This window comes from Octopus sinensis, linkage group LG7 (genome assembly GCF_006345805.1).
Source record: "Octopus sinensis linkage group LG7, ASM634580v1, whole genome shotgun sequence".
NCBI classification, from domain to species: domain Eukaryota; kingdom Metazoa; phylum Mollusca; class Cephalopoda; order Octopoda; family Octopodidae; genus Octopus; species Octopus sinensis.
In genome coordinates this window covers 61,481,830-61,508,267 of record NC_043003.1, presented here as the reverse complement: position 1 = coordinate 61,508,267, position 26,438 = coordinate 61,481,830, and the positions used below count along the sequence as shown (strand labels likewise).

Here is a 26,438-nt window from a genome sequence, read left to right as displayed (position 1 = left end):
GGTAAGAGATAAAAATAGTGATGAGGTCAATCCTCATGATATGAAGTAAATAAGAAGCAAGAGGGAGTGTGTGTGGGTGGATGATTGGGGCATGAGTGAGTGGAGGGAAAGTAGGTAAGACCTTGTAAAAACTGGGTAGGACTGAATGGTAGATGTCAATGATGCACGAGTTGGGAGGTGGTAGAGGCAAGCAGATGACTGACAGTGCAGAAATAAGAGAGGAGAACAGAAGAATAGTAATGATGACATAGTAGACAGGAGAAGGACGAGAAAGATGATATGTGACTGAGTGGGTTGCAGGAGTGGGGAGGTGGTAGGAGAGGAGAGTTAACTTGGAGAGTTCAGTGGGGGTGGTGTGATCAATGCAAAATGTAGGTGAAGAGAAGAGTATTAATGGAGATTGGGGACTATTTTTAACAGATAAGACACCATTCTGGTCTCATTCCATTACACAACTATGGTTCTGGTGTTGGTGCTGATGGTGCTAGGAGCATTGGTGGTGGTGGTGATTGTTGTGCTTTGCTTGTGGTTGTGTGGTGGTGATGGTTGAGTTGTTGTTGTTGTTGGTGGTGGTGGTGGTGATCAGTTGTATTGGTGGAGATGTTATTGATTTTTGTGTTGTTGTTGTTGTTGTTGTTCTGGTGGTGGTGGTAGTGGTTGTTATTGATGTGATGCAGTGGTTATATAGTTGTTGTTGACGACGATGACGACAATGATGATGATGATGATAACGATGGTTGTGGTGGTGGCAGTGATGCTTGTATTCTTTAGCCCTATATCAGTCCAAATTGAATAGATCTTTAATCAAAGGCATTCCAGTTATGATCGTTTGTCTGTTTAAGGTTATCTGCAAAATTAATATTTCACAAGCCAGGATATGCATGCACAATGGATGCATCTTGTAAAGTTCTATACACACACACACACACACATACAATATTTATTTGCATAAGATTATTTTCAGTTCCTTCCATTTCATCAGTTCAAACATTTGTTTGTCTGTCTGTGTGTCTATCTATTTAACAATCTGTCTGTCTGTTTGTCTGTCTGTCTGTGTATCTATCTATCTCTATCTTTCTATGTCTGTCTATTGGCTGATCAATCTCTCTCACACTCTTTCTCTATTTATATATTTATCAATCTGTCTTTCTGTCAATTAGTATATATATATATATATATATAATATATATATATATATATATATATATATATGTATATATATATGTATGGTTGATGTCAGTGCCATCTGACTGGTTCCTCTACTGGTGGCATGCAAAAAGCACCATTCAAGTGTGGTTGTTGCCAGTGCCACTTGACTGGCTCCTGTCAATGCCAGTGCTGCTTGACTGGCTCCTGTGCTGGTGGTGCATAAAAAGCACCCACCACACTCTCAGAGTGGTTGGCGTTAGGAAGGGCATCCAGCTGTAGAAACATTACCAGATCAGATTGGAGCCTGATGCTGCCTTCTGGCTTGCTAGTCCTCAGTCAAACCGTCCAACCCATGCCAGCATGGCAAGCAGATGTTAAACAATGACGGTGATAAAGATGATGATGATATGTAGCATATCTTTTCTTTCTGTTGAAGTATATATCTTTCTTCTCTAAAAATACAGATAAGTGTTTAATTCTCCAAAAACAGAATATATATATATATATATATATATATATATATATATATATAACTGTATAATGGCAATGCCTCAACATGGCCACTATGTTTGGGCTGCTATTGATTCAATTGATCTCTTTTACTGAACCAGTAAGTTACAGGAATGTAAACAAACCAACACCTGTTATCACACAATGGTGTAAGAGGGAGACAAACACAAACACAAAGACATGCACACATACACAAACTCACACATACATAATACATACATACATACTCACATGCATACACACTCACACCAGGATTCCACACAGTTTCTTTTTACTGAATTCATTCCCAAGGTATTGATTGTCCCAGGGCTATAGTAGAAGACACTTTCCCAAAGTACCATGCAATGGGATTGAACCTGAGACAGTGTAGCTGCAATGCAAATTTCTATTTTCAGTATATTCATTAACCCCAGAAAAATGAAAAGCAAAGCTGATTGATTTCAATATGATTTGAACTCCAAACATACAAGATCAAATCCAAATTCTTGAAGACGTTTAGTCCTGTTTTTTGCTTTTTCTTCCAATGGGTTTCCATACTTAAATAACAGCCATTGATGTGTTTATTGATTTATTGATAATGACACATGACTGCAAATATTTATGGTCGCATATAAACCTACTGAAGAGGCAAATTGGCAGATTCAGCAGAACATTCTAGAACAGAGGTTCTTAAACATTTGGGGCCACCGCCACCCCCTCATGGCCACATAATACCCTCAGCGTCCCCACCCCTATTTTTATGCGTAAATAAATATTTATATTTTTCTAATTTATATATACTATGAATCATTTGATATTTAATGTATTATTATATAATTTGTATACAATACTATAATAATATTATAAATTCATAGCATCCCCCAATCCACTGCTGTCCTCCCAATGCTACCTTTTTCTCTACCCCCTCGCCCCCTGCACTGCTCCCTTAGACACCAGCACCTCTCCAGGGGATGGTAGCGCCCACTTTGAGAACTTATGTTGTAGAATGACAAGTCTTGCTGTAATTGTTCCAGTTTTGTGTTTTGTTCAAATATCACTGAAGGATTGAACCCAGAATATCAATTTTAAAGAAGCTCCTAAATCAGTACTGATTTCAAATCCACCCTATGGAGGTGGCAATTGGATTGGATTGGACTGCCCATGTTCAGTTTATTGTCAGATAAGGGCCTCAGCATGTTCTCTCCACCAGAGAAAGGCTTGAGATCATACTGGTTTGATGAACCTACTCTGCCTCATTGACTCAACATGACTTGGCAAATGGATGCAGTTTATTTCGCACTCGTATCTAAGAGTAATTGAGTCAACAACAAGCAGTTTGACTCAGAATAAAAAATACTGACAGAAAGGAGGTGGGACTTTTACACTTTCTGCAGGTAGCATCCCAAGGGCTGGAAGCATGGTAAAATACACCCAGCCTCTCGTATTTGGTGGCTGATAATAATAGATGCAGTGGGTTGTTGTTGTTGGCATCCTTTTGTCTTGAGAGATAATGGAGTTGCGCATAAACTAATCCAGTCTGGTTTTTACATTTCATGTCCTCTCCAGTCTTGGACAGGCCTGGGCTAGATGTAAGAAAATCCTGGGTAGCCCAATCGTCAGGCTTCCTCTCTTGACCTTGCTGACGTAGTCCAAAGGAGTGCAGAGCATTACGTTTGGCAGCAGCTTGGCTGCAGAAGCTGCCAGAAGAGTGTCAAGTCAAACATTAAACCGCTTACAGGGCTCCACTCTGGATTTCTTTGAAGGTTGTCTCCTTTCCATAACCCTGGATAGGGGCCCATACCGGGTACTGTCAGCCAGACCCAGCTGAGTCCGGGACTCGTGTCGGGCAGGGATGTTACTCCCTGAAGTGGTGAAGAAAATCGCTACCCACTACCCACATGCAGTGGGTATTGAACCTTAAATGCCATGCATAAAATACATGATGCTTAGAGTTGGCGAATAATTATGATGTGCAGCGTGACATAATGGTGAAGAAGTTCAATTTCCGATGATGAGTTTAACACTTCTGTTCTATTAAGTGCTGTCATTGTCATGGTTACTGTTACCATCATAAGGCGGCGAGCTGGCAGAATCGTTAGCACGCCGGGCGAAATGCTTAGCGGTATTTCGTTTGCGTTACGTTGTGAGTTCAAATTCCGCCAAGGTCGACTTTGCCTTTCATCTTTTCGGGGTCGATAAATTAAGTACCAGTTACGCACTGGGGTCGATGTAATCGACTTAATACCTATGTCTGTCCTTGTTTGTCCCCTCTATGTTTAGCCCCTTGTGGGTAGTAAAGAAATAGGTTACTGTTACCATCACTGCCACTGCAACTGCTGCCACTGCTGCAGCTGCAACTGCCACCACTCTTGCTGCTGTCATTGCCACCTCTATCTGTCATAGCCACCACCACCACCACCACCACCACCATCACCACCACAACCACCGACAACAGCGTCATTGCTGTCTTCATTTAATGCCTACTTTCCCATGCGTAAATGGGCCACACCAAATTTTTGTTGACACAGATATCTCTATGGCAGGATGTTCTTCCCGTTGCCAACCCTCATTTGTTACCTAGTAAGGTAATATTTCACCATGGAAGATGGGAAATGAACAACACTGCTTCTATGATGATGATGACGATGATGATGATGATGTCAAGACAAGTGTGCACAAACACACACACACACACACACACACACACACAGAGACACACACACACACACACACAGACACACACACACACACACACACACGTACACACAAATACATATACAGTAGGCTTCCACACAGTTCCTATCTCCAAAATACACTCACAAGGCTTTGGTCACCCCAGGGCTATAGCAGAAGATGCTTACCCAAGGAACTGTATGGTGGGGTCGGACTCATGATCACATGGTTAAGGGGCAAGCTTTTTACCCATACAGGCAGACCTCATTAGTAAATATGTTTCAGCATAGCTTCAGAACGAGCCAAGCTGATGGAGGTCCATAATTGAAACAAAACCAAAGACTGGAATTTACCTCTGCTGCTGTGTGTGTCAGATGGCAAAGATCTAGTGTGAATGGTGTAACACAGAGAGATTTGTCTAACCCATGCCAGCACGGAAAAAGGGACATAAAGCAATGATGAGGATGATGATGATGGAGGTGGTGGTGGTAGTGGCAGTGGTGGTGGTGATAATGATGATAGCAGTGGCGGTGGTGATGATGATAATGAGGCGGAGGGGGAGATGCAGAAGAGAAGGAAGAAGAGGAGCAGGGGCATGGGGCAGGAAGTGAAGAGTATGATGATGATGATGGCAGTGGTGGTGGTGATGATGATGATGATCAGGAGGTCGAGGAAGAGGAGGAGAGAGAGAAGGGAGGAGGAGGAGAGGAAGAAGGGGAGGAAGAAGAAGAATGGGAGGAGGAAGAGAGGAAGAAGGGGGAGGAGAGGAAGAAGGGGGAGGAGAGGAAGAAGGGGTGGAAGAGGAAGAAGTGGAGGAAGAAGTAGAGGAGGAAGCAGAGGAGTAAGTAGAGGAGGAGGAGGAAGTGGAGGAGGAACAAGGGAGGAAGTGGAGAAGAGGGGAGGTGGAGCAGGGAGTGTGGGGCAGGTAGAAGAGGGTATGATGATGATGATGATGACAACATGCGGATTTTAAATTTTCAAGTGGTGCTTTATTGATCTAGTGAGTTATGAACTTAACTTTACAACTATCATCTTCTCTATCACTGAAAAAGGGAAACAACTAAAATGGACAAATGACATGAATTAGGATAATTTAATTAAAGTGTGGTTTACTGAATGCATTATGCAAAAATTTAATTGATTAAATGAAATATTCCTCTAATTTAGAGAAAATAGACAAAAACCTAGTGCTAACAGCTGGTGAATTTCAAAGAAAAGGGGAGATAATTTCAAGAAATTAAGTGTTAAACTCTCAGAGTCAATTTACATGCTAAAGAGAGAAGGGGAAAAGGTCAGAACTTTGCTTGCAGGCGAGGGATAACTATGGACATGTTTCAGTCTATTTGACCTCATCAACATGCTATTGTCTAACAATTAACTTATCTTTTACATATAGAAAAAAGTTATGAATAACATGGGGACAGATTTATTTGCATGTTTTAATATTTTGGGAGATTGCCCATAAACACAATCTTTGACTGTGGTTCACTTTAATTCTGGTTTATTCTCGGAAATTTTCAATTTACATTTTGTGAGTATATAAATTTGTTGGATCAGGTAATGAAAGTCACTAAGAGGGTCATAGCATAACTAATTAGGGAGAGAGTTAGTTTAGATGAGTTGCAGTTTGGGTTTGTGCTAGGCAAAAGCACCACTGATGCTATATTTCTGGTAAGACAACTGCAGGAGAAATACTTAGCCAAAGATAAACCTCTGTACCTGACTTTCATTGACATGGAGAAAGCCTTTGACTGAGTCCCCCGATCACTTATCTGGTGGTCAATGCAGAAACTAGGGATAGATGAGTGGTTAGTGAGAGCTGTACAAGCCATGTACAGGAATGCTGACAGTGAAGTGAGGGTCGGCAACGAGCACAGTGAAGAATTCCGGGTAGGAGCAGGGTTCCACCAAGGTTCAGTTCTCAGCCCCCTCTTATTCATCATAGTCCACCAGGCAATAACAGAGGAATTCAAGACAGGATACCCTTGGGAGCTTCTCTATGCTGATGACCTTGCTCTAATAGCTAAGTTACTATCAGAACTAGAAAAGTTTCAGGTGTGGAAGCAAGGTCTAGAATTGAAGGGCCTTAGAGTCAATCTAGTAAAAACCAAAGTCTTAATAAGTAGGAAGTCAGACAAATCACAAATCCCTTCAGGTAGATGGCCCTGTTTGATCTGTAGAAAAGGTGTGGGTAGAAACTCTATAAGATGTACCTGGTGTAAGCTATGGACATAGAAGAGGTGCAACAATATCAAAGGAAGGCTAACTAGGAAGATACTTTTTGTGTGTGGCAAATGCTCAGGGGCAATAAACACTGAAAATGTGCAGAAAACATCTTCCATCACATGCCAAGGGGAAAAAATAGAAGTTGATAAGTATGAGGGGCAGGGTTGTTTCTCCTTCTCTTGGCATCATGTGATAATTGTACATGAGTATCATTGTCATACAGTTGGTATCAATCGTTTCCAATCTGCCATGGAAACATGTCCAGCAATGAGGGAAATATCACCTTACACGGAATCCGGTGTGAGTTGGCAACAGGAAGGGGCAATCAGTCGAAAGGAAATCTGCCTCAGTGAATTTCATCTGACTGAAGAAAGAGGGTGTTAAAATGATGATGATAATGGATTAAGATTAAAAAATGCATCAAGGGGAATAACTCACATAGACCAATAGCATGAATTTCAAAAAGGAAATTAAACTGTGAGGTTGGTACTAAATGTGACACATGACAAATTGTTGATTAATTAAAATTAATTAAAAAGGGAGATAATTGCAATAATTTAGGAATTAATCTTCATTATCACCATTTTAACACCACTTTTTCAGACTTCCAGTGGTTAGATGTGTGGTATAGTGAATTTGCTGAGGAAGATTTTCTGTGGCCATATGCTCTTCCAGTCGTGAGTCCTTGTCATGTTTCCAAGCAAGGTAATATTTCCTCAGTAATAGATGTGTATTTTTCACAGTGGACTGAAATTGAATGATCTCGCTCGTATAACGATAATACTCATAAACAACAATCAAGTGATTTCAAGATAAGGACACACACAAACACACACATATACATAAATACTTATTTACACACACACACACACACACACATACACACATATGTATATAACTGTGTGGTGTCTTCTACTATAGCCTTGGGCTGACCAAAGCTTGTGAGTAGATTTGATAGATGGAAACTGAAAGCCCATCATCAGCATCATTTTTTCATCATCATTTAACATCCATTGATGCTAGAAAAGGCATCTAGCTGTAGAAACCATGCCAAATCAGACTGGAGTTAGTGCAGTCCCTCACCTTACCAGCTCTGGTCAAACTGTCCAACCCATACCAGCATTGACAATCAATGTTAAATGATGATGATGATGGTGTCCAAGCTGGTATGGGGTGGATATATTATATATTGGGTCACCCCATAAATAATGCAGTGTTTACAATTGTGAACTAAAAGTTGGAAGGGGATGAGTTAAACTACCTGCATCAACTTGCTATAAAAGCAGGTAGTAATTTTACCTTATTCTTAGTGCAAGTTTTTAAGAGTGCAGTTCAATTTTAACAGTTATTTTTTTCAAAGCTATAATGGAAGTGACAGAGGGGCATATTCGCCATATTTCGCTTTATGAGTTCAATAAAGGCAACAATGCAACGGAAAGTGCGAAGAATATTAATACAGTATATGGGGATCGGACAATAAACGTAAGCCAATGTCAGAAATTCCAAGCTGGAAATTAATGCATAGAAGATGAGCCTTGTCCTGGAAGATCTGTAGAGCTTGACGAGGACATCCTACAAATCCTGGTGGAACAAAATCCCATTGTATCTGTTGAGGAACTAGCAGACAAGCTTGGATTTGGTCATTCAACCATTCATTGGAATCTGCATGCCATTGGAAAAGTCAGCAAGTTGGGTCAATGGGTTCCTCACAAACTTTCTGAGTCTAATCGTGTGCAGAGAGTGAAAGTGTGCTCTTCTTTGCTGTTACGTTTCACAAACGAAATTTCTTTGGACCAAATAGTGACTGGTGATGAGAAATGGGTTCTCTATAAAAATTTTAAGCCCCGAAGACAGTGTGTAGGGGAAGGAGAAACACCAGCACCCCAGGCTAAAGAAGGTCTTCATTTAAGGTGTTGTCATCTGTTTGCTGCGATATGAAAGTCCATTTTGAACTTTGAAACCCAAACCAAATGATAATAAAGGTATTCTTCTATCAGAATTGTCGTAGTTTATGTAGCTAAATAGCTGAATGATCGCTCTTGCAAGACGGTTTGTAGAGTAACCTCCCTTTATGAAGTTTCTCAAAGCATCTGTGTCATGGGACATGAATCTTAATTATTCAAAAAGCTTAGCGTTTCTCTTAGAAGTTTCTAGAATGTCTAGCGTTCCATTAATAAAAACAGCTTGCTAACCCTGCTCTTCACTTCTTAGTCGATTAGACTTAGAGCCATTCACGTCATTGCTATCTCTATCTATTTCTCTATGCCACATGACTGAAAGCGACCAGTTAGCTGTTATTTCTATATTTCCTATCTCTGGAATTTCTTGCATAGAATACTTCATTCAACTAGATTCTACATTTTGATTATATTTCATCATCGATCAGTAAATAAAATATATTTTTATGATGGTATTGCCATCATTTATTACCTGGTCTAACAACCAGATAATAACTCATCATTTGGTTCAGCTGATCAACACTGCTTATATACCTGTTATAATATATGTTCACAAACAGGGTGCCATTTTCAGCTACACATGGTTGTCCACTGGTAGATAGAAAATTTATCTGCCTCTTATCTCTGAATGCAGTCTCTAGCAGATTTCCTTTCTGTCGTTGGATTATTTCACATCTTTTTAATTTTGCTTTTTTTTTTATATCCAACGACAGCCTTTTTCTACTAGCAATTACTGTAGAACATGTATATGTTGTCACAGCTTCTAAATCCAGTGCAAATTTGACTGAACTAAAAAATCGGTCAGAAAATAATATACAGCCCTCGTTATGGTATGGAAGTGACAAAATCCAGACCATACTGACTAACATTATTGTCTCTTTTACCAGTATAAAAACTAAATCCACAGCAGTACCCAGTATTTGCTTCACAAATTTTCTAAACTTTGATACCCCACTTCATGGGCTTTCCTGGCATATACTGTCAGAAGCATACCCTTCTTCTAAACCCCACTATGCCCTCATCTATGGATAAGTATCTCTCAGGGTTGTAAAGTGTTTTACATGCATTCTGAATGCAGTCGATGAGGGGTCTTATTTTAAATAAGGGATCAAAGTTTGGTTTTCCACATACTGGGGTACTACTAGTGTCTCTCACATGTAAATACTGGTTAAGTTTCATAAATCATATTCATGACATAATACTAGAAACATACTGATCGCCAAAAGATTCCTGATTGTCCAGTAATTTGTAATCCTGGGTAATTATCTTATACCCATGATAATATTTATGGCAAAAAATGCCCATATTTTTTCTACAATTGTGAGAAACTACAAGCTGTCTTTTTTTCCAGGTTGTTCATATTCTGCATAATGATTTGTTTCTACAGTGATGATTCAAACAAGCATACTTGAAAAAATAAATATATATATATAAAGAGAGAGAGGGAGGGTGGGGAGAACAGGTGAGATCCAGAGATGCTCAATATAGAAAACACTTATAGTGCTCAAATGATTTGGACTTATACTTTGAAGTCTTTATTGAGATCTAAATCTGTGGAGTAAAAGAGTGGCTATAAGAGGAATCCAGGTCAGCTGATGTTGAGGTAGTAGTACAGAGAAACACAGTTGGGATTAATACATAAAATACACATACATACATACAGGATGGCTGTAAACTCATGTTTGAGTATTGCCTTCAGCTGATTGAAAGTCCCACACATGCGAAGCCTATGACCAGCCATTTTTGTGACAGGTCTTACATTTTTTTCAAGCGATGCCTGTTTGTGATGACTTTTTATAGTGGGGGAAAAGATTTGCACAAATCCACTCCCACTCTCTGAACATGGACAACATAAACTGGAAAAGAACCAGTCTACATCATCGAATATTGTTAGTGATGCAAGTTTTCTCTCAGAGTTTTCCTCTTGTAGAGAGATGTTGTGACAACAACAGAAGGGCCTCTGTATATATATATATACATGCATACATACGCATGTACACATACATGCATGCATACATACATACACATACACATGTAACTATATATATATATATATATAGTGAAGAATTCTGGGTAGAAGTAGGGGTTCACCAAGGTTCAGCCTTCAGTCCACTTCTATTCATCATAGTCCTCCAGGCAATAACAGAGGAATTCAAGATGGGTTGCCCCTGGGAGCTCCTCTATGCTGATGACCTGGCCCTCATAGCAGAATCACTACCAGAACTAGAAAAGCAATTTCGGGTGTGGAACCTAGGTTTAGAATCAAAAGGCCTTAGAGTAAATGTAGCAAAGACCAAAGTTATAGTAAGTATGAAGGCGAACTCATCACATACCCCATCAGGTAGGTGGCCCTGCTCGATCTGTAGAAAAGGTGTAGGTAGAAACTCCATAAGATGTACCCAGTGTAAGCTATGGACACATAAGAGGTGCAGCAACATTAAAGGAAAATTAACCGAGAAGATAGCTTTCGTGTGTGGCAGATGCACAGGGGCAATAGACACCACAGATACTCAGAAAACAGATTCCATCACACTCCAGGGGAAGAAACTAGAAGTAGTTGATAGTTTCTGCTACCTAGGTGACCAGGTATGTAGTGGAGGTGGATGCACAGAGAGTGTCACCACTAGAATAAGAATAGCCTGGGTAAAGTTTAGAAAGCTTCTACTCCTACTGGTGACAAAGGTCTCTCGCTCAGAGTGAAAGGTAGATTGTATGATGCATGTGTGCGAACTGCCATGCTTCACAGTAGTGAAACATTGGCTGTGACTGCAGAGGACATGCGTAGGCTTGAAAGGAATGAAGCTAGCATGATCCACTGGATGTGTAATGTCAGTGTGCACACACGACAGAGTGTAAGCGCCCTGAGAGAAATGCTGGACATAAGAAGCATCGGATGTGGTGTGTAAGAGAGATGTTTGCACTGGTATGGTCATGTACTATGGATGGATGAGGAGAGATGTGTGAAGAAGTGCCACTCCCAAACAGTTGAAGGTATCCATGGGAGAGATAAACCCAGGAAGACATGGGATGAGGTGGTCAAGCATGACCTTCAAATGTTGGGCCTCACAGTGGAAATTGTAGTTGTGATACCTATGCCAGTGGCACATAAAAAGCACCATCTGAACGTGGCCGATGCCAGTTCCGCCTTGACTGGCTTCTGTGCCGGTGGCACATAAAAAGCACGAACCGATCGTGGCCACTTCCAGCCTCCCCTGGCACCTGTGCCGGTGGCATGTAAAACGCACCCACTACATTCATGGAGTGGTTGGCATTAGGAAGGGCATCCAGCTGTAGACACACTGCCAGATCAGACTGGAGCCTGGTGCAGCTTCCTGGCTTCCCAGACCCCAGTCGAACCGTCCAACCCATGCTAGCATGGAAAACGGACGTTAAACGATGATGATGATGATGATGATGATGAGGGATATATATAGAGAGAAATAAGGACTGAAAATATTCTGTAGATGAACACTTATGTATGTATATAGAAACAGTTATATATTCACAAAATTAATTTACATGGAGTACAAAAAATACAGAAATCTAAGGAGGGAGGCATGTATTTCAAGTCCAACAGCTGTTTCTGGGGACTTGGAATTACATCTGCATCACTATCTCTCTCTCTCTCACTTTATATATATATATATATATTATATATATATATATATATATATATATATATATATATATATGATGGACTTCTTTCAGTTTCAGTCAACCAAATCCACTCACAAGGCTTTGATCAAATCAGGGCTATAGTAGAAGACACTTGCTCAAGGTACCACACATTGGGACTGAGCCGAAGACCACATGGTTGGTAAGTAAGCTTCTTAACCACACAGCCAAACCCAATCTCTTAAAGTTAAATTACAAACTTACATTTTTCTTTTGCCATTCTAATTCTTTGATTGCTCTTTCATATTCATGCATTCGTTTTCTAAAACTGTAATTAGTTGATTTTTGGGCTGTCTCCAAATCATTCCGAGCCTGTTGCAAATTATGATGAATTGTTTCCCTTAAAGTACGAGATCCTCTTACCTCAGCTTCAGCACGTTGAACATTATAACGGCTAAATTCTTCCCATTCACAGGGGGTGGTGGAACTGAAAGAAACAGTAGAGAAAATAGAATAAAGAAATTATTAGATATGTGCTATAATAGGCCCAGGCATGGCTTTGTGGTTAAGACTTTCACTTCCTAACCACACAAGTTTTGGGTTCAGCCCCACTGTATGCCACTTTGGGCAACTGTCTTCTACTATAGCTGTCAACCATCCAAAGCCTTGTTAATAGCTTTGGTAGATGGAAACTGAAAGAAGCCTGTTGTATGTGTGTGTGCATGTGTGTGTGTTTGTGTTTATTTATGTATGTGGTCTAATTCATGTAAATAATGTTAGCCTTATAAACCAGTTCTCTTTCTAGACACAAATTGTTCAAAAGACAGTTATTGGGGGATCTACAATTACAAGATCTTTATGGAATATTTCTCATGCTATAATTCTTATTGTGATTGATGATCATTGAGCCTATTTTGGGGAGGCAACTTTATCTAACTTTAACTATGTTTTTATTTAAGGGAAACACTGTAGTATTAATGTGTATGAAAGAAGTGGATAACAATAAGTTTGAGAAATCATTTATTGATATTTATGGCAATGCTCATGTTATATGAAGGATCAAACCACAATATTTTCCTAAGTCCATATCCTTTTGACCAAGATTTGGTTCAATGTAAGTAATATTGTTCTAAAAATTGAATCTTTCAATGCTGCATTTAATTTCTGATGCAGCAGTTAATTTCTTTTTATCACAGAGAAATTAAACATTATAACTTCACCAGTAAACATAAGGGAGAAAACCTCATCTTGTATGCACAAACAACAATTCAAACTATGAAATTTCAAGCATAAAACCTCGTCCACCTTTTTACCCATTCAACCAGGATAAATTCAAGATATAAGATTAATGGTGTGTAATAGTCATATACTCCCAGAAACTTATGCTGGAATTCTAAACTGCTCAAGTATATATAAGACATACATAACACAAATACAAAACATCACATTATTTGCAAAATATATTTTATGAATTTACGATTTTATAGACTAATTGCCATTGCAAATCTTTGGAGACCTCATAAATTATAAGATGCACATACATCCATAAACTGCAGGCTTACATCACATCTTGTATTCATTAGTATACATCTATATATTTATATATATAGGTATGAGTGAATGTTCTTGTATAATGCAATGTAACTATTTTGAATGCGAATTCTTGCAAAAAAACCAAGGCCAATGCAAGGAAACTAACAATCAAAGAATTCCCTAAATGAGTAAACTCCCTTCATTCATGTATCTATTAATTTCGAAATTTTACATAACCCTATGTAATCTCATGCATTCCCATTGAAAATGACCAACTTGCTAAAAGTGGAATGATTGAAGAATTGTGAATTTTTCTACATAAAACCATTAGTGGCATTGTTAATTTACTATTAAAGTACACACACACACAAGCACATATATAACATGAACAAGAATGGAAAATAACACATCTTTAATTGATGATACACCAAATATTACCAACAATTGTTTGTATTGTACCAGCATATTTAGATAAAGAAATAAGGTACAAAATACCACTCAAACCAATATATCTGAAAATTTGTGCAAACACAACATTATCAGGGTTACCCAAAACAGGCTAAATTCAAAGAGAACTGAAATGATATCTACAATTCATAAATGCATACAAAAAGAAGGTTATGAAGAAATATAATATTCAAAGAAAAGCCATTTTAGTATTTAAACTTATGATGATGTCAGTAAACAAAAGAATAAAAAATAAACAGAAATTCCATGTAACATCTTTTAGTGATCTAACTATTTATGTATACTAAGGAAAAATTCAGAAAAATCATGCTTATTAGATAATAGGGAAAACAATTATAACAAGGGGTGTTATTTACTAATGAAATATTTAAATGTTTTTCTATATTTATGGAAACATTTCCATGTAAGACTGGTTCTACGATTTAATAATTCTAATTTTGAAGCAATTATATAATACGTTTTCTTTTGGCAGAGGTCACATTTAAAATTTCCACGATTATATGATGGAGTATAACTAATAATGAACCACTTTATATTGTAGTTAATGCTCCTGTCTTTCAAATCCCAAATGTTATATATACATACACACACACATATATATGTAAATGTGTGTGTGTGTGTGTGTGTGTGTGTGTGTGTATGTGCATGTCTGTGCCTGTGTGTATATCTGGGTTTGTGTGAGTGGGTTCGTATTTTCTTTGTCTTCACATGTGTGTGTTAGTAGTAAACAATGGCCTTACTGATGAAGTCCTTTGCCTGCAGTCCATCTTGAAAGCTTGTTCGGTCTTCTGGATATGTTGCGCAATCTTTTGTAAGCAAATGACTCAGTCATTTGATGTCCTTTCTTTCTCTGTCTCTGCATAAACATGTCCATGCTGTGTGTTTCTTGACAGACTTGAATATTATTACCTCCCTTGGACCAAATGCTGGGATGGCTGCAGGAAAACTCTACCTCAACATATTCTCACCTAACCCAAGCAAACATGGAAAAGTACATGATGATGAGGATGACAACAATGATGATGATGATGATGATATCTTCAAGCAATATTGGACATGAATGAGAAGAATTCCTTACCCCTTTGGAACTCTCAATGGGTCTGGCTTGAAGCTAATGTTTGGAGATTTGTGGGACAGATTGTACTGGTCAATGTCAATATCCATAGCAATATTCTTATCTTGCAAGTCCGCCTGAACCTGCTGACGGGCTTCTTGCAGACGGACAATTTGCTCAAAACTCTCAGATATGCGTTGTTGCAATAGTGCTTTGATGCCATTTATAACTTGTGTCTCCTACAATACAAATATTTACAAAAATTTGGCAATCATTTAACAATGGAAAACGATTAATAACATATAGTATTTTTATTTTTTATTTATGTACCCTTTTCAAGCCTAACCAGGCTCATGGGCCTGGTTTCCCGGTTTCTATGGCGTATGTATTCCCCCCTCCCCAGCTGGACGGGATTCCAGTCCATCGCAGCATTACTCAAGAAACAGGAAGAAAGAGTAAGAGAAAGTTGGGGCGAAAGAGTACAACACGGGTCGCCACCCCCACCTGCTAGAGCCTTGGGGAGCTTTAGGTGTTTTCGCTCAATAAACACACGCAATGCCTGGTCTGGGAATCGAAACCTCGATCCTCCAACCGCGAGTCCGCTGCCCTAACAACTGGGCCATTGCACCTCCAAACATATAGTATGGACAAGAGAACTGAATATTTTTATGAAGTCATTAGGCTTGTGATTGTACTCTTACTCGGGATCATACTCATGATCATGATCATGCTCGTAACTGTGCCTCTGCTCATGCTCTCTGCGATCAATTGTTTCCTTTTTTTTTTTTTTTTACTTTTACAACTTTGCTACCTTTATATTTAACGTTAGTTATATTAATTTAATTTTAGCAATAATACAGGGCTACAATAATTTTGTTACATAGACTGTACTGGGCTTTCCAAATTAATTAGTTATTTTTTTTAGTGATAATTAAGAAATTGTTCAATTTTTGAAAAATTACTGAGATACAGCACGGAATTTTGTCAGTGAACAGGTCGCGGTCTCAAAGCGATGAAAATATTTTGGCAAATTAAATTTAAATGCTGAAGTGAATCTCATGGTTTTTGTGTGTTTCTTAAATGGCTCATAAACACCTTCCACACTGCAATTGTTTTCATTCCAGACAACGATCTCAGATCAGGTCACTTGCTATGCAAGTACATCTCCGTAATACTGATAATTGAATATGCTGCACATTCTGCAATATGTATAGAGCTCCTTTTTCTTTTTCCAAAATTATGATTCTTTTCTCTTTCATGCCATAAAACATATTATCTTAATATCATGACTATGTGTGTCTGTGTCTGTGTGTTTGTATGTATATATCATCATCATTTTAACATCTGTTTTTGATGCTAGCATGATATATATACACACAAACACATACACACAGACACAAATACATACATACATATACATACACACACACACACACACACACACACACACACACATATATATATATATATATATATATATATATATACATATATATCAATAAGATAAGAAAATAGAGAGACAATTAATAAATTATTATTTATTAATTAAAAAAATTGACATCTCTAACAGCTGTTTCAATTCTAGACCTGCAGAAAATTAATTAATAAAATTAAAAATTATTTGAAAGTCGAAACTTGTCAGAGGTAATTGAAGATATACAAATTAGGTGTTCAATTCCTGCATATGTGTGTGTGTGTGTGTGTTAGGACAGCGAGTTGGCAGAATCATTAGCATGTTGGGCGAAATGATTAGCGGTATTTCGTCTGCTGTTACATTCTGAGTTCAAATTCTGCTGAGGTTGACTTTGCCTTTTATCCTTTTGGGGTTGATTTAAAATAAGTACCAGTTACACACTGGTGTTGATATAATCGACTTAATCCCTTTGTCTGTTCTTGTTTGTCCCCTCTATGTTTAGCCCCCCCCCCGTGGGCAATAAAGAGATATATATGAGTGTGTGTGTGTGGGGGAGTGTGTATGTATATATATAATATATATATATATATATATATACATATATATCAATAAGATAAGAAAATAGAGAGACAATTAATAAATTATTATTTATTAATTAAAAAAATTGACATCTCTAACAGCTGTTTCAATTCTAGACCTGCAGAAAATTAATTAATAAAATTAAAAATTATTTGAAAGTCGAAACTTGTCAGAGGTAATTGAAGATATACAAATTAGGTGTTCAATTCCTGCATATGTGTGTGTGTGTGTGTGTGTGTAGGACAGCGAGTTGGCAGAATCATTAGCATGTTGGGCGAAATGATTAGCGGTATTTCGTCTGCTGTACATTCTGAGTTCAAATTCTGCTGAGGTTGACTTTGCCTTTTATCCTTTTGGGGTTGATTTAAAATAAGTACCAGTTACACACTGGTGTTGATATAATCGACTTAATCCCTTTGTCTGTTCTTGTTTGTCCCCTCTATGTTTAGCCCCCCCCCCGTGGGCAATAAAGAGATATATATGAGTGTGTGTGTGTGGGGGAGTGTGTATGTATATATATATATATATATATGTGTGTGTGTGTGTGTGTGTGTATATATTGTGTTCTATGTGCCTGGTGAGTTGTTCAGTTCCTTTGATGAACCTATGAAACTTTAAGTTGCATGGAGCTGAATGATAAATAATAGCACCCATACTGCTGCCATATAAAAAGCACTCAGTACTCTTTGTGAATTGTTTGGTGTTAAGAAGGGCATCCAGCCAAAGAAACGATGTCAAAGCAGACAATTGGAATTGGGCAGCTCTCCAGCTGGCCACCTCCTCTCAAACAATCCAATCCATATCAGCATGGAAAACAGAAGTTAAAAGTTGATAATGATGATGACACACACACACACACACACACGTATGTATGTATGTATGTATGTATGTATGTATGGGAGATGATGCTAAATGATTATGTACATATGTATATAAATAAGAAGGCAAACTAATATGGACCACCTCTTCCCAGAGGTAAAAATGGGTTTACATTGGGCCAACAGCCCTACTCAGAAGAAAGCACAGCTACAGAAGCATTGATATCAATTCAAATTCGACAAGACCCAAGGGCGGAAAGTCTTCCCTCAGGATGATATACGGGGTGGGATATTGAAGCAGAGCTGGAAAAAGCTGGAATCAACTTGAGAGAAGTAAAAAAGACAACCTATAGCCAAGTGCATATGCTCTATAGGCTCAGCGCAAAGGGCTTCACCCTGTAGCATTTAAACTTGCCATATCTTACTCAAATATTCTACCTGTTTTATGTTCAAATCTACCCCACAATGTCATTCTAAAAATAATCACCTAATTAAAATCTTGAAGCTATGACATAACTCATGATTAATTTAAAACAAAGTGAGCCAATAAGCATTACGTGTGATAGAGTAATTTGAGAGCTGAAGAATTAAACATAGCAAGAATTGGAATTGGTTAAATATTTCTATAATGTATTCTAGACATGACTGGAATCAATAATAGAAAAATAATACCAAAATAAAATCATCTGTCTCAAATCAACAAACCTTTCTAAGGTCAAGCTCAGGGTCATCTTCAGTAAGGTCTATGCCATAGTGGCTCTCTCGGAGAGTCAAATTTTCTACATTAACATCAGTTGCAAGGTTCATGTCCTCAAGTTGTTGTTCCGCCAAATCTTTGGATGTAGATAAATCTCCAATTTCTTTATCCAAATCCTGTAGAGTTTTCTCAAGTATTTCTTTCCATTTTCTAATTTGGTCTACTCTATCACCGAGCCTGATATTATTGTGGTACTCGTCCCATTTTGTTTGAGCATAGGTTTCATTGCGTAGGTATCGCCCTTCTTGTCGACAGTTAGTGGAGGCCTTTTGCTCTCGTTCAGAATTTGTAGAGATGCTATAGTTGTTGGTAAACCAATCCTTTGGTTGGTAATGAACTTTGTGAAGTTCAGTGGCCATCTTGAAAATTTAACTGTACTACTCCTGCAATGGAAAGACAGAACTAATAAAGAAAATGAGACATTTATAATCAATTAAAGAAATTCTAGTCGGAAATTCATGACATATTATCAATACAAGATAGTTATAGACTAAATGAAAATTAGACAATGCTTTCAATAAATTGTTTCTATCATGTGAAAATATGAATGAATAGTCTAGACATGGCTGTGTGGTGAGAATCATGCTTTGCAGCCAAGTGATTTCAGGTTCAATCACATCGTGAGGCACCTTGGGCTAGTTATTTTCTACTGAAGTCCCAGCCCAACCAATGCCTTGTAGGTGAATTTGGTAGGTGGAAGCTGTCAAAGACAGTTGTGTGTGTTTGTGTTTGTGTTTGTTCCCAACACCCTACAGCTTGATAACCAGTGTTGGTTTGTTTATATTTCTGCAACTTAGCTGTTCAGCAATGGATACCAACAGGGTAAGTACAGGGGGAGATTTATCGAACCAAACCCTTCAAGATGGTGCCACAGCATTGCTGTAGTCCAATGACTGAAACAAGTAAAAGGTAAATATCTAAACGTCCAAAGTGACTTGTTAAACTTGTCCCTTTTGTTTCCAAAACTATTTAAGACATTTTCAGAGAAGAACAATATCTTTAAAATATTTGCATTTGTTCTATGCTGTGATTGGTTTGTTCTCTAAAGGTCATTAGGTGTCCTAATCCATTGGATCCCAACCTCCCTGGGTTCTATGATACAAACTCATTGTTTTAAAGTGAACTACATTAAAATCTGCCAATAAAATTCCATGTTAAATTTATGTCCCACACAGCAGCTTAGTAAGTTTTGTTTTAATTAATTCTGAAATCAATGAAGAATTACTGAATTCTTCATTGCTATCAAAATGAATTAATACTAAGGAAGTGTTTTTCAATAGAAATATAGTGGATGGTGGAAGCACTCCATCGGTTATGACGATGAGGGTTCCGGTTGATCCGAATCAACGGAACAGCCTGCTCGTGAAATTAACGTGTAAGTGGCTGAGCACTCCACAGACACGTGTACCCATAACGTAGTTCTCGGGGATATTCAGCGTGACACAGTGAGTGACAAGGCCGGCCCTTTGAAATACAGGTACAACAGAAACAGGAAGTAAGAGTGAGAGAAAGTTGTGGTGAAAGAGTACAGCAGGGATCACCACCATCCCCTGCCAGAGCCTCGTGGAGCTTTAGGTGTTTTCGCTCAATAAACACTCACAACGCCCGGTCTAGGAATTGAAACCGCGATCCTATGACCGTGAGTCCGCTGCCCTAACCACTGGGCCATTGTGCCTCCAGAAATATAGTAACAAATGGGTTAATCTTGAATATGTAGGTGTAAGAGTGGCTATGTGGTAAGTAGCTTGCTTACCAACCACATGGTTCCGGGTTCAGTCCCACTGCATGTCACTTTGGGCAAGTGTCTTCTACTATAGCCTCAAGCCGACCAAAGCCTTGTGAGTGGATTTGGTAGATGGAAACTGAAAGAAGCCCATCGTATATATGTATATATGTGTGTGTGTGTGTGTGTATGTTTGTGTGTCTGTGTTTGTACCCCCAACATTGCTTGACAACCGATGCTGGTGTGCTTACGTCCCCGTAACTTAGCGGTTAGGCAAAAGAGACCGAAAGAATAAGTACTAGGCTTACAAAGAATAAGTCCTGGGGTTGATTTACTTGACTAAAGGTGGTGCTCCAGCATGGCTTCAGTCAAATGACTGAAACAAGTAAAAGAGTAAAAGAGTATGTACATAGTATTTAAGAACTATACTTGTATCATCCCATGCATTTGTAACAATATGCAGGTAACTGGTTGGTTGGATTCTGAGATCTTTCAGAACATGAATCAAGGAAACAGTATTGCTCCTTGGGAGAGCATTCATTCTCAGTCAGATTAATAGCAGAACTCAAGGCAATCCAATTCCTCAGTGAAATGGATTAGCAACCAGGAGAAACTTAAAGGACTGAGGCGTTACTCTCTGGGAAGAAATTGTGAAAGATATGCAGTGACTTGGAAAGTCTAGCACCTAATTTTGAGATTAAAAACAGAACTAATTATACACAATTATTATCTTGAGACTTATTTTTTATTTCTATAAAGTGAGTACATTAATCAAATTTAATTTTTACATTAGTGAGGGTTTTCTAATTCTCCAACAATCAGATTGGTACAGCTGGATTCTGACTTAATGTTCTTCATTTCATGTCTCTATAAAATTTACCGCCTTCAAAACCTCAATGCTTCCTGAAATTCGCCAACACTATACCTGATGTCCCACCTCCATATGCATGCACACACGTATATCATGACTCACACTCTGTTCACTTTCCTGACTTTTGTACATAATTCTATGTACTGTACATTCACCTTTGATGAGTTGTATTATATTATTATTGTTGTTATTATTATTATTATTATTATTGAGTGAGAGAGCAGTGCATGCCATCAAAGTGACACTGGGATAAAATATACGAAGCCCGGTATACCCATCATGACTACCCATGTGCTAAGGGTACACCAGGCACATGCATCACAACCATATGTGTGCGATATGGTGATCTCATATCAAGATAAATAGCACATGACCTTGCAGGTGGGGCCCAGTTAGAATTTTCTTCTGGTCGAGTAACCCATCCTGCTCAAAAGGTCCCTGAATAATGGTTGTTTAAGGATGTTGAATGAAATACCCATGTTTCCAGAGGTGAATTATTCAAGCCCCAAAGAATCCCTCTCAACACATGGCTATGATGCTCCCCCACTACTTCTGCTCGTGATCAGAGATGCACATATCATCAGCCACTAAGAGACATGGTCAACTGGTTGAGGTCAAACAACTGACAAGCAAATATGTGGTATTGAGCAGAATATTTGCCGTAACCCATCTCTTATACCAAGACAAAACAATGTACATGATAACACTTCCAATCAGTTAAGATCAGAAACCACAAGAGCCCTGCCTAGTACTGCAACAGGGCATTTATAATTATTATCATCATCATCATTATTATTATTATTATTATTATTATTATTATTATTATATCTTGACAAATTCTAGCCATTTTGATACTAGACAGACATATATATGTAACCAAGCAGGGGGACAAGTACAAAACCAAACTCTTCTCTTATCACTGGATCTCTCACTTTTACTCTCTTTGATGTGTAACTCTATCTCCTCCCTACCCATCTGATACTGACCTTTTATTTTGATCAGTGGTTCTCAACCATTTTTTTTTACCTATGGACCTCTTTTATTCTGATTTTACTTGGATGGCATCACATAGCCATTTGATGTTTAAAAAATCCTGTTGTATTTTTATAATTAAATATTATTAAAAATTGTATCAAAAATATTTTGTATATTATAGAAATATAACCAATTTATTGCAGATAAATTTAAACAACAAAACCTTACAGGGACCCCCAAGGATCATACGCACCCTGGTTGAGAACCACGGGTCTAGATTAAACTGTTCAGTATTAGGCCTTCATAGCTGTACTAATCATATCATCTCTCCATTTTCTCTCCCACCCCTAACTTCTCCTTCATCCTTTCTTAACTTTAAACCTATGTCACGCCTTCCTATCATCTCTTTATGATCCTCTCCACCTCTACTTTTTTTCCTCCTTTCTCACTCTTATTCTTTCCCTTCTATTAACTATCCCTCATTTCTATAGACATCTGTCTCTATAATCTAATCCTATTCAACAATCTAGTACAGTGACTCTCAACCATTTTTTTACCATTTTACTCTGGTGAGGGACTTCTTTCAAAATTCCTATTTTGTTTTACTTGTATTAACTTGTGTAGGTTTACAACAGCACTCTCTGAGAGAACATGCTTCAATGACCAGAAATTGAGCTGTTTCTTGCAATAGATAAATCTAAAGCAAAATTTTTTCATGGACCCTTAGAATACCACTGTTGATCCCAAATGTGCCACTTTGCTTGTGTGGCCCCCCCCACCCCAGGAGCCATACGAACCCCATTTGAGAACCACTGATCAAGTACATTTCATCAATTCATTCTTCCATTAATCAATTAAAAACTCATTGGAAACAGCTGTAGTGGAGAGACACATTATCCATCTGTTGTTATTTGCCTATTTATATATATATATCTTTAATATTTTTTTTCACAGTACTGTGTATTTGTTTCTTTTTGCATTTGTTATTTATTATTGATCTTCTGTAAAAATGAAACTGAACCCCTTAATTTGCTGTTTTTCTATACACAAACTGAGAAGATATCCTGTGGAACAGTCATTATTTTAATGAGATACATACTGTAATCACCTGAAGAGACACATCTACACAGACGGATACTTCTAAACCAGTTGTTAAGTATCCCACCCAGGAGAGATCAATGCTACATAGGTCAAATCAAGTGTAGTGGTTAATAAACATTCTCATATCTTCCATCTTCCTTCTCTCTCATTAATCAATGTGTATGTGTGTGTGTGTGTGTGTGTGTGTGTGTGTGCGTGCATACATGTATGAGTGTGTGTATATGCAGATTCTATGAATGAAGTATTACTTTCACCATGCCTATTAAGGAGGAGTAATTGGAGTAATTTCCTTTTATTCAACAGTTTGTTTTCATAGCATTTTGTCTTAATAACGGATGAGATACCGGAGCAGACTTCAGCCCCGGTATCCGAAATTCTGAGTTTTATTATGACAACCAACTAATTGTCACATATTATATTTATAGATAAATTCCTCTATTTTACATAATATCGAAGTCTCATTCATTCTTTTGTTGTCATATTATTATTATTAATATATATATATATATATATATATATACATACACACACACCCACATACATATATGTATATACACACATCATCATCATCATCATCCAGTGTTTTGAATCTGGGTTTTGTCCCCATTAACGGGGGTGGCTGGAGCTACCTCAATGCCATAGCAACCACCCTCACATCATCTTGCCCTGTTTTGGGTATCCTCCCTCCTCAACCCAACCCTCCCAATCTCCTCCTCCACCTGTCCCCACCACATTTTCCTTGGTCTACCTCAAACTCAAGCATACACACATATACACATACACACACACACACACACGCTTCAGATAATCCATTGTGATTAGAAGGTGATGTGATATCTATTTCTAACGAGGTAAGTGATTTACACAGCAGATTATCACTGGTTCACAGTTTAACATCTCAGTCTTATTATTCGTACACTGCACTGCTGCTGACAACAGGATTCAACATGCTACTTGTAGTCTGGCAACCTGTCAGATTATCCATCTATGTTCATCATGTTTTCTTTTACATAATTAATTAAACCTCATTGATGTAATCAACCTGGGAGGGCCTGTTAGGTTTCCTGCACATTTATAAAATACAAAACGAACAAATACAAGATAAATGAAACTCTGCCATCAAAGTCTGCTACAATTATTAGCAGTCCATTTTGGACATATTAACACTTGTTTTCAAATGATTTTTCTATTGTAAAGAAACCTGCTTATAAATTTGTTATGAGTATGTAACTAACAAATAAAAGAAAGCAAACGGGTTTTAAATGTCTTACTCCTCTCCCTCTTTGTCTCTTTCTCACTCACTCACTTCATTCGTATCCCTTCCCCACTTATTTCATTAAATACATTTTGTCTTTTCCCTCTCACTGCTATTTTCACTTTCTTTCCTTGCAATGCTCTCTCTCTCTTTTCCTTCTGTTCAATTGTTTTCATTAAATGTACTAGCAGGTATACTGCCCTCCTGGTGATTTTCTGCTAATGCACCGCGCACACACACACACACACACCACACACACACACACACACACACACACACACACACACACACACAGAGGTTGACCAAATGTCAAGTAAATGACAGTAAATCAAAGTCATTTAATTCCAAGATTTATTTATGTTTATCAACTGAATGAATTCAATAAAAGCATCTAAATACGAAACATCATGAAAATTGTTCAAACTAAAACCCCTCTTGAGCGACACATTTTCCCATTCGATTCAATACAGAATTACAGATAGTAGGCGTAAGAGTAGGTGTGTGGTAAGTAGCTTGTTTACCAACCACATGGTTCCGGGTTCAGTCCCACTGTGTGTCACCTTGGGCAAGTGTCTTCTACTATAGCCTCGGGCCGACCAAAGCCTTGTGAGTGGATTTGGTAGATGGAAACTGAAAGAAGCCTGTCGTATATATGTATGTATATATATATGCGTGTGTGTGTTTGTGTGTCTGTGTTTGTCCCCCTAGCATTGCTTGACAACCGATGCTGGTGTGTTTATGTCCCCGTTACTTAGCGGTTCGGCAAAAGAGACCGATAGAATAAGTACTGGGCTTACAAAAGAATAAGTCCCGGGGTTGAGCTGCTCGATTAAAGGCGGTGCTCCAGCATGGCCACAGTCAAATGACTGAAACAAGTAAAAGAGTAAAGAGTAAAGAGTATAGTATTTATGGAATTTTGATTTACTGTTGGGTGACTTCTGGCCAACCCTGTATATGCATCACTAAAGTGACAAAAAGCATTAATCAACACCAGTGCTGCTAGAAATAAGAATCAAAACAACTCAATAACTGTGGCAAATATTTTTAGCAATAATAGTGGTGTTTAGTGCCATTTGTCACTTTAGTGATACATATATTTCTGCCTTTAGGTTGCAAAATTGTGAATTAGTCACCCATATTATTTTGATATATATGTGGGTGTGTGTGTATTATATATATCATCATCATCACTGTTTAACATCCGTTTTCCATGCTGGCATGGGTTGGATGGTTTGACTGAGGACTGGCAAACCAGTAGGCTGCACCTGGCTCTGATCTGATCTGGCAAGGTTTCTTATTTCTTTATTGCCCACAAGGGGCTAAACATAGAGGGGACAAATGGATTAAGTCGATTACATCGACCCCAGTGCATAACTGGTACTTATTTGTAATCGACCCCGAAAGGATGAAAGGCAAAGTCGACCTCAGCGGAATTTGAACTCAGAACACAGCAATGGATGAAATACCACAAAGCTTTTCACCCGGCGTGCTAACATTTCTGCCAGCTCGCCTGATCTGGCAAGGTTTCTACAGCTGGATGCCCTTCCTAACGCCAACCACTCCAAGAGTGTAGTGGGTGCTTTTTACGTGCCACCTGCATGGGAGCCAGTCAGGGTGCGCTGGCATTGACCACATTCAGATTGTGCTTTTTATGTGCCACCAAAGGGAGCCAGTCAGCCAGCACTGCATCAACCCATGCTCAAATGGTGCTTATTACATGCCACCTGCATGGGTGCCAGTCAGGCGCCACTGGCCATGACTACGAATTCAATTTCACTCA

The 26,438-nt window shown here is 38.4% G+C and overlaps 1 protein-coding gene and 1 long non-coding RNA gene across 3 annotated transcripts in view; one reads left to right on the top strand and one right to left on the bottom strand.

Moving 5' to 3' along the window:
* The window catches only part of LOC118764257, a 6,793-nt gene extending 580 nt beyond the window's left edge, over nt 1–6,213 (top strand). The window contains exon 3 of the long non-coding RNA XR_005000058.1: nt 6,068–6,213. This is a non-coding gene — a long non-coding RNA (uncharacterized LOC118764257). The remainder of the gene's footprint in view (nt 1–6,067) is intronic.
* Nucleotides 1–26,438, bottom strand: part of LOC115214313 (tektin-2-like) — an 86,946-nt gene that overhangs the window by 56,283 nt on the left and 4,225 nt on the right. Inside the window, exons 2-4 of one of the 2 annotated variants that reach the window (XM_029783487.2) lie at nt 18,682–19,116; nt 15,190–15,404; nt 12,375–12,597 (exon numbers count right to left, since the gene is read on the bottom strand). In XM_029783487.2, coding sequence (XP_029639347.1) covers nt 12,375–12,597; nt 15,190–15,404; nt 18,682–19,092 — 849 coding nt within the window. In that variant the 5' untranslated portion in view covers nt 19,093–19,116. Of the gene's footprint in view, nt 1–12,374; nt 12,598–15,189; nt 15,405–18,681; nt 19,127–26,438 lie in introns of those variants that run through there. The other variant, XM_036504806.1, reaches the window with a different exon arrangement.